The 16,139-nt window shown below is 40.4% G+C and overlaps 1 protein-coding gene across 5 annotated transcripts in view; it reads right to left on the bottom strand.

Moving 5' to 3' along the window:
* Positions 1-16,139, bottom strand: part of Tbxas1 (thromboxane A synthase 1) — a 212,159-nt gene that overhangs the window by 122,886 nt on the left and 73,134 nt on the right. For all 5 annotated transcript variants that reach the window (XM_087205913.1, XM_087205914.1, XM_087205915.1 and 2 more), the window contains one exon: positions 15,073-15,125. Coding sequence is in view for 3 of the 5 variants with exons in the window: in XM_087205915.1 (XP_087062041.1) it covers positions 15,073-15,125 (53 nt within the window). In the remaining 2 variants the exon portion in view is untranslated. The remainder of the gene's footprint in view (positions 1-15,072; positions 15,126-16,139) is intronic.

Below are 16,139 nucleotides of genomic sequence, written 5' to 3'. Positions count from 1 at the left end.
TTGGTAATTCATTTGTATCTAGAAATCTGTCCATTTCTTCTGTGTTTTCCATTTTATTAGAGTACAGGTTCTTGAAGTAGGTATTGATGATCCTCTGGATTTCTCCTTGATCTGTTGTGACTTCACCTTTTTCATTCCTAATTGCATGGATTTGAGCCTTTTCTTTCCTTTTTTTGATAAGGTTGACTAAAGGTTTGTTTGTTTGTTTATTTATTTATTTATTTTTGGTACCAGGGATCGAACTCAGGTCCTCACGCTTGAGGGACAGGCAGCAGAACCACTGAGCTAAATCCCTGGCAAGCTAAGGGTTTATTGATTTTATTTATTCTTTCAAAAAACCAACTCTTCGATTCATTGATTTTTTTTTGTATTGTTCTCTTAGTCTCCATTGCACTTATTTCTGCTCTGATCTTTTTAATTTCCTCTCTTGTATGGTTTGTCTTGCTCTTCTTTTTCTAGGAGCTTAACACTCAGCGTTAGTTTGTTTATTTGAGCTCACTCTGTTTTCCTAGTGTGGTCATTCACTACTATGAATTTCCCTCACAGAACTGCTGTCATTGTGTCCCATAGATTCCTGTATGTTGTACTGGCATTATCATTTAATTGCAAAAACTGTCTGATTTCTTCTTTAATTTCCTCTGTGACCTATTGGTTGTTCAGGAGAGTGTTATTCAGTTTCCATGTGTTTGTGGAGTTCTTGTGGTTTCTTATGCTATTGATCTCCAATTTAATTGCACTATGGTCTGATAATATACATGGGATAACTTCAAATTTCTTTGCATTTATTTAAACATGTTCTATGAACTAGTATGTGGTCTATTTTAGAGAATGATCTGTGTGCAGCCGAAAAGAATGTATATTCTGATTTTGTGGGGTGGAACACTCCCATCCATTTTTTTGTATTAAATTCTTTTATTGGTACATTGTAGGTATACAACACAATTACATTTCTCATTGGGAACTTGTACCTTTACATAATGCATCTTGGTTCTTATTTTTTCCCCATTCCTAGCCCTCCCTTCACGCCCTCCACCCTTCCCTATTTACAAAGACTTTATTTCCATTTTTTCCATTTCTCATCATTTTTCCTTTCCTTTCTTTCCTTTCCCCTGCCCCTCCCACTACCCCTACCCCTTTGGACCTTTTCTTCCTATTTTACATTATCGATTATTCATTCTAATCATTGGTACATTTTAGGTATACAATATAATGACGTTCATCATTGGAAATTTGCACCTTTACGTCGTCTCTCTTGGTTCTTATTTTTCACCCTTGCCCAGCCCTCCCTTCAACACCTCCATTCCTCCCTATTTACAAAGATTTTGTTCCTATTTTTCCATTTTCTCATATTAATCCCATTCCCTTCTATCCTTTCCCCTAGCCCTCCCACTTCCTTCCCCTTTGCCCCTTTTCTTCCTATTTCACATTATCTATTATACATTTAGTCCTTATTTACACTTTCAGTTTCTCACACCAGAGAAACTATTCGGTATTTATTCATGTGTGTCCTATTTATTTCACTTAAGAGTATCGCCTCAATGTGCATCCACTTAGCTATAAATGTCTCTAATTTCTCATTTTTTATGGCTGAGTAGTACTCTATTTTATAAAAAAGCCACATTTTCTTTATCCAGTCTCCAGTTGATGGACATTTGGGCTATTTCCAAGTTTTAGCTATTACAAACTGTGCTGCTCTGAACATGGGCACACATATATCACTGTGGTATAATTATTTTAATTCTTTGGGGAAGATCCCTAGCAGTGGAATAGTGGGGTCAAATGGGACTTCCAGTCCTAGTTCTTTGAGGTATCTCCATACTGATTTCCACAGTGCTTGCACCAGTCTACACTCCCACCAGCAGTGGAACAGGGTTCCTCTTTCCCCACAGCCCCGCCAGCATTTGTTATTGGTTGACTTCATGATAGCAGCCATTCTTTCTGGAGTGAGGTGGAATCTCAGCGTTGTTTTCATTTGCATCTCTCGAATGACCAGTGATGTTGAACATTTTTTTCATGTATTTATTTGCTATTTCTACTTCTTTGTCTGAGAAATGTCTGTTCATTTCAGATGCCCATTTTTGGATTGGGTTTTTCAATTTGGGAGGTCTGATCTTTTTAAGTTCTTTATAGATTCGAGATAGTAGACCTTTGTCTGAGGAAGAGCAGGTGAAGATTTTTTCCCACATTGTGGGTTGTCTCTTCACACTGCTGGTGGTTTCTCTTGCTGTGCAGAAGCCTTTTAATAAGAAGAGATCCCACTTGTTGATTGTTTGTGCTAGTTCACGGGCAACTGAGGTTTTGTTCATAAAATCTTTTCCTACACCGATGTCTTCAAGGGTTCTACCTAACCTCTGTTCCAACTGGTTCAGAGTTTCTATTTTAATATTTAGATCTTTAATCCATTTTGATTTTAGTTTAGTGCATGGTGAGAGATACAGGTCTAGTTTTAATCTTTGGCAAGTTGAAGCCCAATTTTTGCAGCCCCATTTATTAAAGAGGCTATCTTTCCTCTAGTGAGGGTGTTTGGCTCCTTTATCAAAGACGAGATGGCTGAGTGTGTCTGGCTTTGTTTCTGCATCTTCTAATCTGTTCCACTGGTCCTCAAGTCTGTTTCTTTGCCAGTACCATGCTGTTTTATCACAGTAGTTTTCTAATATAGTTGCAGGTTGGGGATTGTGATACCCCCTGCCATGTCTCTGGTGCCTAGAATTGCTTTTGCTATTCTGGGTCTCTTCTGGTTCCAAATGAATTTTTGGATTGTTTTCTCAAGGTCCATGAAGTATGCTGCTGGGATCTCAATTGGAATTGCATTAAATCTATACAGCAGTTTTGGAAGTACGGCCATTTTCACTATATTAATCCTTCCTACCCAAGAGCAGGGGATGCCTGTCCATTTTCTGATATCATCTTCAATGTCTCTTTTCAGAGTGCCATAGTTTTCAGAGAAGAGGTCTTTGATTTCTTTCATTAGGTTGATTCCTAGGTATTTCAGTTTTTTGGATGCTATTGTGAAAGGAATTATTTGCCCTATTTCTCTCTCAGTGAGTCTGTCATTTGTATAGAGGAAAGCTATTGATTTTTGTGTGTTGAGCTTGTAACCAGCTACTTGACTGAATTTGGTTATTAAGTCTAGAAGACTTTTGGTGGAGTTCTTGGGGTCTTCTATATAGAGTATCATGTCATCTGCAAATAATGACAATTTGACTTCTTCATTTCCTATCTTTATTCCTTTTATTTCTTTCTCTTGTCTAATGGCCATGGCTAATGTTTCCAGAACTATATTGAAGAAGAGTGGTGATAGTGGACATCCTTGTCTTGTTCCTGATTTGAGTGTGAAGGATTTCACTTTTTGACCATTTAGTATGATATTGGCTGTTGGTTTTTCATAGATGGCTTCTATCAGTTTGAGGTAGAGACCATCTATTCCAACTTTTTGGAGGGTTTTTATCATAAATGCATGTTGGATTTTGTCAAATGCTTTTTCTGCATCTATGGAGATAATCATATGGTTTTTGTCCTTGGCTCTATTGATATAGTGTATTACATTGACTGATTTTCATATATTGAACCATCCCTGCATCCCTGGGATGAATCCCACTTGATCAGGGTGTATGATCTTCTTGATGATCTTCTGCATTCTGTTTGCCAGTATCTTATTAAGGATTTTTGCATTTATGTTCATTAGTGAGATCCGCCTATAGTTCTCTTTTTCAGTTGGGTCTTTCTCTGCTTTGGGGATCAAGGTGATGCTTGCTTCCAGGAATGAATTTGGGAGTATTGCTTCCCTTTCAATTTCTTTGAAGAGTTTAAACAGTAGTGGCAGCAGTTCCTCTCTACATGTCTTGTAGAATTCAGCAGTGAAGCCATCAGGGCCCGGGCTTTTCTTAGTTGATAAGTTTTTAATGACATTTTCAATTTCATTGGTTGATATTGGGTTGTTCAGAATTTTTAAGTCTTCTTCATTCAACTTTGGTAATTCATATGTATCTAGGAATCTGTCCATTTTTTCTGTGTTGTCCATCTTATTGGCGTATAGGTTCTGGAAGTAGGTATTGATGATGCTCTGGATTTCTGCTGGGTCTGTTGTAATTTCACCCTTTTCATTCCTAATTGCATGGATTTGGGCCTTTTCTTTCCTTTTTCTGACAAGGTTGCCCAAAGGTTTGTCAATTTTGTTGATTCTTTCAAAGAACCAACTCTTGACTTCATTGATTTTTTGTGTCGTTCTCTTAGTCTCCATTGCATTGATTTCTCCTCTGATCTTTATATTTTTTTCCCTTGTATGAGCTTTGGGGCTGTCCTGCTCTTCTTTTTCTTGAAGCTTGAGGTTCAGCATCAGGTTGTTTAATTGGACTCATTCTGTTTTCCTAATATACGTATTCACTGCTATGAATTTCCCTCATAAGACTGCTTTCATTGTGTCCCATAGATTCCGATATGTTGTATTGTCATTGTCTTTTAATTGAAGGAACTGTCTGATTTCTTCTTTAATTTCCTCTATGACCCATTGGTTATTCAGAAGTGTGTTGTTCAATTTCCATGTGTTTATGAAATTTTTTGAGTTTCTTTTGCTATGGATCTCCAATTTCATCGCACTGTGGTCTGATAATATACAGGGGATAACTTCAATTCCTTTGCACTTACTTAAACATGTTCTATGTGTGAGTATGTGGTCTATTTTTGAGAATGACCGATGTGCAGCTGAGAAGAATGTGTATTCTGATTTTGTGGGGTGGAAGACTCTGTAAACATCTGTTAAATTGATTTGTTCAAGTGTTCAATTGAGTTCTAGTATTTCATTACTTATTTTTAGTGTAGTTGATCTATCTATTTGTGACAGTGGGGTGTTGAGGTCCCCCACTACAATTGTATTAGTGCATATATGACTTTTCATGTCCATTAGTATTTGTTTTTTTCAGTCTATGATTTTCCTTTTGAATTAAGTGTGTTTCTTGTATGCAGCATATTGTTGGATTTTGCTTCTTGACCCATTCTGCCAGTCTATTTCTTTTGATTGGTGAATTGAGACTATTGACATTGATGGTTATAACTGAAACGGATTGACTTGTCATTGCCATGACTTTTTCTTTTTGTTGGGTTCTCCCCCTTTACATTTAATTTCTTGTCATGCCAGATAGGGTCATTCTGCTTTGCTTCCTGGGGTTGTGATCCTCAATATCTGTTCCTAGGATATTGTGTAAAATTATTTGGAGTGCTGGTTTGGTATTCATGAAGTTCCTAAGGTGCTCTTTGTCATGAAAGTATCTTATTTCTCCATCCATTTTGAAAGATAGTTTTGCAGGGTACATCAATCTGGGTTGGAGGCTGTTTTCTTTTAGGGCTTGGAATATGTCACTCCAAGCTCTTCTTGCCTTGATGGTTTGTGTTGAGAAGTCTGCTGTGATTCTGATGGGCTTTCCTTTGTATGTGATTTGTTTCTTTTCTCTGACTGCTTGGAGAACTTTGTTCTTCTGTTGTGTTTCTGGAATCTTAACAATTATATGCCTATGTGTAGATTTGTTTTGATCAAGGATATTTGGAGTCCTATATGCCTCACTTATCTGTATGTCAAGCTCTTTTCCCCTGCTTGGGAAGTTTTCTGCCATTATTTCTGTGAAGAGGTTTTTTATGTCATCTCCACTCTCTCCTGTTTCTTCATTGAGCCCAATCAGTCTTATGTTATTCTTCTTTGCATCATCTAGCAGTTGCTGGATTGATTTCTCATGTTCCCTTATAATTTTGAAGCAATTTTTCTTTTCCTGGTCACTAATTACAATCTTATCTTCTAAATCTGAAATTCTGCCCTCACATTGGCTCATTCTGCTGTGTAGACTTTCAATGGAGTTTTTTGTGTCCTGGAAATCTATTTGCATCTGTTTTATGGATTCCATTTGTTTCTTATGTTGAGATTCCATCATGTTCCTGAGCCCCTCTCTAGATTTATTAATCATGTCTTGCACTAGGGGCATAATTTCTCCTGTTATCTGAGAAATTATTTCCGAGTTCATGTTTTGCAGATCCCCTTTTGTTGCCAGTTCAGTAGGTCCAGGTGGTTGAGTATCAGAGTGTTCCATCTCATTTCCCTTTGGGGTTGCTGTAGGTGATCTGGAAGTCTGGTTTTGAGACTTATTTATGTGTTTTCTCATTTCGACTGGGGCGGGGGGCTGTTAGTGCCTGCACGGATTACCTCCTCTGAGCTGGGAGAGGTGGGACAGGGGCCGGGAGCAGCGGTAGGAATGGTGACCCAAAAGCCCTTTCCTGTGGGCTGGGAGCAGCCAGGGGGGATGGTGGCCGGGAAACCCCTTCCTCTGGGCCAGGAGCCATGGGACAATGGCTCAGAAGCCCCTACCTCTGGGCCGGGAGCAGTGGGAGGGATGGTGGCCCGGAAGCCCCTTCCTCTGGGCCAGGAGCAGTGGGACAGAAGGTAGCCCAAAAGCCCTTTCCTCTGGGCTGGGAGCAGTGGGAGGGATGGTGACCGGGAAGCCCCTTCCTCTGGACCAGGAGCAGTGGGACAGCAGCTCAGAAGCCCCTACCTCTGGGCCGGGAGCAGTGGGACTCAGTACCTTGGTCTGGTGGTCTGGTGGTCTGGTGTCCTCTGCGTCTTTGTAGTGTGGAACCAGGTGGCTGCCTGTCTGCAGTGGGGTGATTCGGCATCTTCAGGGTGACTCGGGGCCTCGGTAGGGCATGCACAGATCTGCCTGTCTGCAGCGGGCTGATTCGGCGTGTTCCGTGCCACTCAGGACCTCGGTAGGGTGTGGGCAGACCTGCCTGTCTGCAGTGGGGTGATTCAGTGTCTTCTGCATGACTGGGGACCTCGGTAGGGCATGGGCAGACCTCCCTGTCTGTAGCAGGCTGATTTGGCATGTTCCCTGCAACTCAGGACCTCGGTAGGGTGTAGGCAGACCTGTCTGTCTGCAACGGGGTGATTCAGTGTCTTCCGGGCGACTCGGGACCTAGATAGGGCGTGCACAGACCTGCCTGTCTGCAGCAGGCTGATTCGGTGTGTTCTGGGCGACCTGTAGACATCTATTAAGTCCATTTGTTCAAAAGCTTGGTTCAGTTCTAGTATTTCATTGTTCATTTTTTGTCTAGATGATCTATCTATTTGTGACAGTGGGGTATTGAGGTCCTCTACTACAATTGTATTAGTGCTTATTTGATTTTTCATGTCCCTTAATATTTGTTTTGTATAGTTGGGGGCATTAGTATTTGGTGCACATATATTTATGATTGTTATCTCTTCCTCTTGGGTTGTTCTCTTTACAAGGATGTAGTGACCTTCTTTGTCTCTCTTAATTAGTTTTGGTTTGAAATTTACTTTGTCTGTAAATAAGATAGCAGGCCCTGTTTTTTCCCAGGTTCCTGTAGCATCTTTTTACTTTCAGTCTATGAGTTTCTTTTTGAACTAGGTACATTTCTTGTATACAGCATATTGTTGGATTTTCCTTCTTAATCCATTCTGACAGTCTATTTCTTTTGATTGGTGAGTTGGGGCCATTTCCATTGATGGTTATAACTGATATGTATTGACTGATTATTGTCATGTTATTTTCCTGTTGTTGGCTCTTTTTTATTTTTTCCCCCTCTCCTTTTAATTTCTTACCTTGCCTGATGGATTTGCTCTGTTGGGCCTCATGGAGTTGTGACCTTCCTTGTCTTTTTCTAGGATATTTTTTAGAATTGTTTGGAGTGCTGGTTTGGTATTCATGAAGTTTCTCAGGTGTGTTCTTTGTCATGGGAGTATCTTATTTCCCCATCAATTTTGAAAGATAGTTTTGCAGGATACATCAGTCTAGGTTGGAGGTTGTTTTCTTTTAGGGCTTGAAATATCTCACCCCAGGCTCTCCTTGATTTGAGGGTTTGTGTTGAAAAGTTAAGACAATTTTCAAATGCAGATTGATAGGGTTTAAGTCATTGGCTTGAAGTCATCCAGTTGATGACTTCGGATATCATCTGATTCTATGCTTTTCAAATTCCTAGTCTTGACTCATTAGTGGTTATAAAGTCAATATAGGAAATTGATTGCACTTTTGAAATCAGCTTATACTTGTTTTATTTTTCATGAAGAGAATAGAGTATATCAAAATAAAGAGGGTCTGGTTTTATGAAACATTTCAGAGAGAGAGAGAGAGATTGTGTGTATGTGCGTATGTGCCCCCCCCCAAATACAATAGCAGTTTAATAAATTCCATTCATTTAAAAATGTGTGATTACAGGGCCAGGGATTTAGCTCAGTGTTTCCGCCGCCTGCTTCGCAAGCGCAAGGACCCGAGTTCGATCCCCAGTACCAAAAAAAAAGTGTGATTACAGGCTTAGAGTTAGTGGTTAATCTATTTTGATGGGTGAGAATATTGATATTGAACTCATTGAATGATTACCAATAATAATGACATATAGATCATTGGGTCTCGTGTTAATTTGGTTCCAGCCTCACAGGACTTGAAACTAGTGATTCTCAGCTTCCCTTTCAACACTTTCATGAAAACCAGGGTAAAATTAGGCAAATTGTGCCTATAGTTTGGCCTCATGACCAGAAATGTTAGGATACTTTAGGATTTTTGTGCTTAATTCTCCTATCTCAAAGACACTAGATTCTCTGAAAAGCCATCATTTATTTTTCACTGTCATCAATTCCTCTGAAGACTGAGCCACCCTTTTAGGTTAAACACTTACTGAGTGAGCTTCCTTCTGAGGCTTGCACTCTGTGTCAGCAGGAAAAACTTCAAGTTTTAACTTAGAGTTTCCTGAGCGTAGAGGCCTAATTTCCACCATCCTTCACCATCTGTGATCTACAGAGCTTGGTCCTCCTCAGAAATAAGTATAGTCTCCAGGTATCAGGTGCCCAGTTGGAGTCTGAATCCTTGTATTTTCTTGAACAAACTGGCCATGGTTTCTACTCCACCCAAAACTTGGGCGCATTTTCCACTCCAGTTCTTTTGCTTTGTGTCTTCAAAGTCAAAAAACCACCACATGATACAGGAAAAGTCCCACAGAGCCCTCCAGAGCCCTTCAATGCCCAGAGCTCTCAGTCTATGGCAGTAGCTTGAAATTTCCCCAAGTTGATGACAGAGCCATCTAAATATACTAAGTAAATAATCTCTCTGTTGCTCTTCAACCTCATTGAAAGAGTCTATAAACACAGGGGCCAGGGATTTAGCTCAGTGGCACCGTACCTGCCTTGCAAGTGCAAGGATCTGAGTTCAATCCCTGGTACCACACACACACACACACACACACAAAGAATCAAGAGTCTATAAACACAATGGTTAAAATTGCATAAAAAGTTCTCACACCTCAGTTACTTCTGGACCTCAAACTTTCCTAATGGATTGCGCCACGGAATCTGGGCTCAAAAAAGTGTTGAAACAACCTTGTTATTTTCATTGCTGATGCCACATGCTTTTCCATATGTATCCCAAAGTTCTCAACTTTCTCCCTGCCTGGTGACAAGGTGCCATTGGTTCATATATGCTAACTAATTAAATAAGCAAAAGGTGCTAAACACCCCCGGGTTGGAAGCACATCAGACACCTCCCTTCCTGCAGTGTGAACTTTGAAGCTAAGTGTCAAGTCCTTTAAACCAAAGGCTTATTTGGTTGCTAAATTAACTTTTTCAGTATTAGGACCTGAGGTTCCCCAGGAGACAGGACCACTTCAAGTTCTAATACTTGCAAAAATGTTCTGTGCTGTCTCTACATATAAGAAACAAATAATACTCAAATCAGGATACTCAGTGAGGCATATGGTTATACTTTCCAGTGGAGCAGAGAAATCAGTAGTTCATGTAGGAGTTAATAAAAGGTAAATGTGATGTTTCAAATCAACTGGAGAATGAAGAACTTCCGGATGGAATGCCACCATCTGGAAAATAAAGGCGGACCTGGTATGAGTCAGCCTTCTGACATAACAAAACACCTGACATAACTAATGTGCAAAGAGAAAAGGTTTATTTTGGCTCATGGTTTTAAAGGTTCTAGTCCAGGACCAGGTAGCCCCATTGTTCTTAGGCCACTTGTAGGGGTACCAGTGGCAATGCCAGGGAGGGACTTTGTGGCATTGCCTCCTGTGACCTAACCCCCTCCCTTTGGGCCCCACTTCCTAAAATTTCACCACCCTCAAAAGCACCACCCCGAGGACCAAGCCTTTACCACATGGGCCAACCATAGAAGATCCCTATGTCCATCATTTCCCTCAGATAAATTCTTTTTTTTTTTTTTTGGTACCAGGGATCGAACTTGGTACCTTGCGCCTGCAAGGCAGGCGGCGGAACCACTGAGCTAAATCCCCGGCCCTCAGATAAATTCTTGATACATCAAACAGCTTCACTGCTTTTTGCTGCTGGGGATTGAACCCACGGCCTTGTGCATGCTAGGCAAAATTACCACTAAGCTAGGCACTATTACCACTAAGCTACACCTGCATCTCAAACAGCCTACACTATTAACAAGACATTTTTAAAAAGCTATAAAAATGGACACTTTTTTGATACTATCCTTGATGAAGAAAGCCTTTCTGAATAAAATACAAACTATAAATATGATTAAAATTAAGTTCATTGACAAAAGAAACAACATTTTCTGGTTTAAAAAGTACATAGTAATAGAATAGACAAATAACAGGAAGAAAGTATTTGCAACATATATTAAATATAAGGACTTGCTTTCTTTAGTATGTAAAGAACTTCTACAAATAAATTAGAGCTGGGAGTGGTAGCATGCACATATTATCCCAGCACGTTGGGAGGCTGAGGCAGGAGGATCACACAAGTTTAAGCCCAGCTTGGGTAATTTAGAGACTTAGTGAGACCCTGTCTCAAAAAATAAAGGCCTGGAGATGTAGCTCAGTGCGAAGGCCCTGAGTACAATCCCCAATACTACAAAACAAATAAATAAATAAACAAATACAAATAAATTGGGAAAAGATCAATACCCCAATAGAAAAGTGGCAAAGGATTTCTCAGAAGACAAAATACAGTGGATTTTCAATGTGAAAAAAAAATGCTCAGACTTGTTCACAATCAGAAAAATGCACACTAAATCTACAGCAATAGATGATCAAATATTAAAGACTTGAAATTGTTACCACTTATTTTAATAGTAAACATGTGAAGTACTGGGTGCTCTTGTATGCTTACTTATAAGAATATAAATTGACACAGTCCCTAAAGAGAGTAATTTAGTAATATTTATTAAAATTTTAAAAATATAGATAATCTTTGGCCCAATAATTCCACTTCTCAGAATTTATCCTACAGACATGTGCTTGTAAGAGAACAGGAGTGTGCGCACCATAGTACTCACTGCAGTATCATCTGTAAAAGCAAAAATGTTCAGCTGAGAACTTATTTTAAAAATCAAGATATAACCATGCAATCAAATCCTTGAGAAATAAGATAGCATTTCAGAAGAATAAATGTATTAAAATAGAACATTTTCCCAAACACCATTAGCAAACATGATAAAGAGTGGTATGTGTCATATTTTATCCATTTGAGCATGAAGAAACTGGTGACAAAGGCTGCATCTGTGAAGAAGTGGCCTAGAGTTCAGGGTGGGGACAGGTCTGCTTTGTTTTTTTGGTACCAGGAATCGAACTCAGGACCTTGCACTTTTGAGGCAGGCGGCAGAACCACTGAGCTAAATCCCTGGCCCCAGGTCTGCTTTTTTTCCTGTATACTCATTTGCACTTTATGAACTGTGTGTGTGATGCTCACGTTTATCTACTTACAACTTAATGTTCTCATGGGGATGGACAAGTTTAGTGACAAAGCTGGCCGGACAGGGGAAGCCACTTACCAAAACAGAACAGCATGGGGCATGGCTGCAGGGATCATGAATGTCAAGTTCAACAAGAGAGAGCTAAGTTTAGACTAGACATCAAGGCTAAAGTGACACAGAGGCAAGAAGAATGGATATGAGGTTCAATAAAAGCTTAACTATGGAATAAGCACTTAAAAGACAAGATGGGATAAAGGAAAAGGAGTTTTCACTTACTGAAAGAGACCTTCAGTTGCTGCTAATGAATGTATGCATTTACAAGTTATTAATAATAACAGCGTAAGAAAGGCTTGTTATCTACTGGTTGCAAAGTTGATTGCAAATTGGAGGGGGCATAATCTCTATCCTGCTTCTGTTTAATCACCAATATATGGTGATTATATTGATATTTCTGTAGGGTTTGGGAAGGAATATAAATCCAACTTGGGGCTTATCCTCAGACTAAAAGAGGTACCAGGTAATCATCCAAAACAATAAAGTCTTACTTTCTTCATCTCATGTGGCCAGTGGGATTGCTGCACAATTCAGAAGGCCCCCAGTCAAGCACGTGAATAGAAGTTGTATAGGAACACACACCAGTCTACCTGCCTTGCATTTCAAGTTCAAAGAAGGCAGAGGCAATGATGTGGGTTAATTTACACAGAGCCTGGCAAAGCTGGCTATCTAATTAGATGCTTGGTGAAGACACTTTGTTCTTAATGATGGTGGCGGTGGGGGTAGCAATGGGGAGGGTGGTGACAATAAATGTCAGTGTTGTCCATCCGCTTGACAGAATCCTCCTCTAGCAGTCTCTTGTCCAAAGCAGTGCATGGGAAGGGAAAGGAGCAAGGAGCCAGTTTCCAGTGTGGAGCCCTGAACTCTGAGTCACCAGGCTGACCAGATAATAAGCACAGTCATCAGACTTGCTCTTAGGTCCTTGCTGCTCATGTTTCTCCCAAAGAACAGGGCAGTGCTGTCAGCCAGGGGCCCAGTGCTTCTCTGTACAGCACCAGCAGTGGGGCTTCCCTTGACAAATGAGGAGTCAATCTATTATTTCAAGTTTTCCGAGGATCAAGCTGGGATTCTATTTCCATTCTACTTCCTAATAATAAAAGTAGTCTAAAAATAGTGTAATTTAAACTTTTTCCTGAAAGGGCCTTTGTGGCTCATTACACATAGTTCTCTTGGACATTCCCAATCATTGAAGCCCTTTTGATAAAATTTAAGCAGTACAAAAATATTACATAGCATTAGAAAGGAGCTTAGGTGTAGCCTAGTCCGACTCTGCCATTGTTACCCCATCACCATGTTGCTGAAGATCTGGGGGAGGATCTGTTTAAAAAGCAGTGAGTGTCTTACGGTTTTTCTTGTTTTTCTAAAGGAGAAAATGTTGTTAGCTTTGTATGAAGAAATTATGCTATTGCCTTTCTTTCTTTCCTTTTCACCAGAGATGGAAATAAAGAGTAGAGATGATACTTCCATTTCAATCTCTACAACTTCATATGATATCATACTGTAGGATTTAAATTTCCTTGAAAAGGATAGATTGTGTGAACTTAGTTAAAGTTGGGGGGGAAATTGATTCGATATCCTGTTGTCAAGGAAACCAGTTCACATCCACCTCTGCCCTCCAACTCCTGTTAACACAGTGACCTTTCAACTCTTCATCTGACATCTTAAAATTGTTTTCAAACACCCAGATGTTCTACTCTGGAAGCCTGCATGAGGATGGGAGGGAAGTGATCATACTAGTCAAACTCAGCGAGGACTTGTTCTATATAGCACTCACAGGTAGCAAAAACAGCAAGGAACGTTAACACTGTCTTTCTATCTCTTTTGTCTTATCTAGACTACCGGGATTAGGGCAGTGCCAAACCAATCAGTGTACTGGTTTAGTAATCACACTCCCTTAATCCCAGCATCACACACTCTAGCTTCAGCCATCTATGACCACATGAGGCTGTGGGCCATAACACCAACAGAATATTGGCAGACAAGACACAGCAATGTGCGTCCTCTCCAGTTGGCTTTCTCCCTGAGAGGACCCTGTCCTGATGGGCCCACTCCTCCACAGGGACCAGAAGAGCCGAGCTGCACACCTACCCCCTGCCCGGCAGATGCACCAGGAAGTCCAGGGGTGCCTTCCAGACAAGTAGAGCTGAGACCAGCCAGCTCCAGCCATCCCTTAGACACACCAGAAACAGTAAGTTGTTATTAATGTTGTTGAATGATACAGCAATGACAAACTAATACGGAGAGCGTGTAATACAACATTTCAATTTATTAATTTTTCAGGACCATCTAAAAAACCAGAGTAGGTAGAAACACTTGGCCAAAACTGTGGATCTCCTGAGTAGGGCCATTTTCAGGAAGAGTACCAGCCAATCCTTTTCAAAAATAAGCACGAAGAGAACAGATGTCTCAAATCCTGTAGACCAAAAGACTTGCAAACCAGTGGACACCATTAGGATGTGCATTAGCCACACAACAAAATCTCAATGCACCTAGAAATGTTATCAGTGACCTGGGGGTCTAGAAAAAGCTTCTAAAACTCACTCAGTGGCTAAGAAGCTGTGTAGAAACAGACTAAAATGACTAGGACTCCAGTGTGGGAGGGAGACCCACGTTGGGAAACTATATGATTCAAGCCTGTTAACTCTTAAATAGAAAAATTGATCTGAAGTTGGGTTTAGTCACTGGATTCTGGGATTTTAGAAACAGGAGTATGTGCTGAAGAATAAAAAGAGAAAATACAGGAAAAAATAAGGGGTTGGGGAGAGACTCTATGACTTTACATGGCTGAGAACAGGGGTGACCACAGGGCCCAGTACATCTGGGACAGTCGTGGTTGACACTGTTGTCCTGGGTAATTATTCAGAGCATCCCTTTCCATTCTCAGAGGTTGCTGGATCGGATGATAAATTCTATGGCCATCTTGTTGGCAGCAGACTTTACCCATATAGGCCTAAGTAAGATTTAGATAAGTTCATGGGAAAGACCTGCCATGGACTGTCAGGCAAATAGGGCTGCTTGCTGTGAGGTGTGACAGGCCAATGGATCTCCTCACAGTTCATCCTTAAGCATAACAGTGAAGCCCAGCAAGGTTTTAAGGCCCGGGAAGTGTCTCTCACAGTGACATGGTGCCTATGGGTGACTCCACAGATCTTGTTTAGAAACCTTGTCTGTCTTGCAGGTAACTTGCTGTAAAACCCCCCAAATATAAATGCAAACAACATCCCTGTTCTGTCATTACTTCTACACCTGCTCAACATGCAGAAATCAAGGCATACAGAGGAAAATGAAGTGTCCTTCTTACCCAGATAGAGGTCCATATAGTCTTCTGAGCTCCAGTTGGCCATCCCAAAAACCCTGAAAAAACACAGTACTACAGTAAGAATAAGATTAAGTAGAATTGCATTTATTCACACTTATTAAGAAACAAAAATCTGAAATGCAAGAACACCATTACACAAATAATAAAAAAGAACTGAAGTTATACAGCTTTCAAGCACTGTGAATACTGGATAAACAAATGGCTTTAAAAATATTGCCAAGTAAAACTCTCATGCAGCTCTGCTTTAATGGACTGAAGAGATCATCAGTACTTAGACTACTTGTGTATAATTGCTGCTAAAATATTTGAAAACTGTTTGCTTTCTCAATTACCATATGCCTTCTGAGAATTTGTTCATACTATTATTATTACTTGGCCAAGTTCCTTTTCATGGTCCCTGTATGGGTAAACTTCTACCAAATCTATCCAAATGATCACAAATTCTGAATTCTCATGCTCCAAGTTAAATTTTGACTAAAACCAACATATTGTAAACATGAGAACCCTAGAGCAATTTTATATAGAAGGAAACATGAGGTACATTTTGTAGTGGAGGTACGTGGGGTGAGACAGGGCAGAGGGTTAGAAAATGCTAGACCACTGTGCTGCAGGAATAGAGCTGTGGAAAGGAAATGGGAGGGGTTGCAGGGACCCATGAGGCCATTCACATGGGGGCTGGATGGTTAGATGTGGTGGGACGGAAGTTACTGAACATATGCACGAGTTGGGATGGGCATATGGGTGCAAAATGCTAAATTTGTGTTGTGTGAATTGAGTAAAAGGGCAGATACATAGGGGTGGAGGGTGGTAGAGCTGAGGGTTAGAATAGATGTCCTGAATAGAAATATGCCTCGTTCTCATTAAATCCATTGAACTTCCAAGTCTAAGTCTGCTGTACATCAAGGAAAGCTTATATGAGTATAAAAATAGTCACTGAAATGACTATACTCTAGAAAGAACTTAGCAGAATTTATACCTACAGGGCAAGAAGCTGGAAGGGAACATATGTAGAAATTATCCAGAGGCACAAGCTCATGGTTCTCCTCAGA

This window comes from Heterocephalus glaber, unplaced genomic scaffold, assembly GCF_053883595.1.
Source record: "Heterocephalus glaber isolate CG9 unplaced genomic scaffold, H.glaber_assembly_v1.0 deba00000621, whole genome shotgun sequence".
Classification (NCBI taxonomy): domain Eukaryota; kingdom Metazoa; phylum Chordata; class Mammalia; order Rodentia; family Bathyergidae; genus Heterocephalus; species Heterocephalus glaber.
The sequence above is the reverse complement of the archived record's forward strand: the minus strand, read 5'-3'. Positions and strand labels throughout refer to the sequence as shown.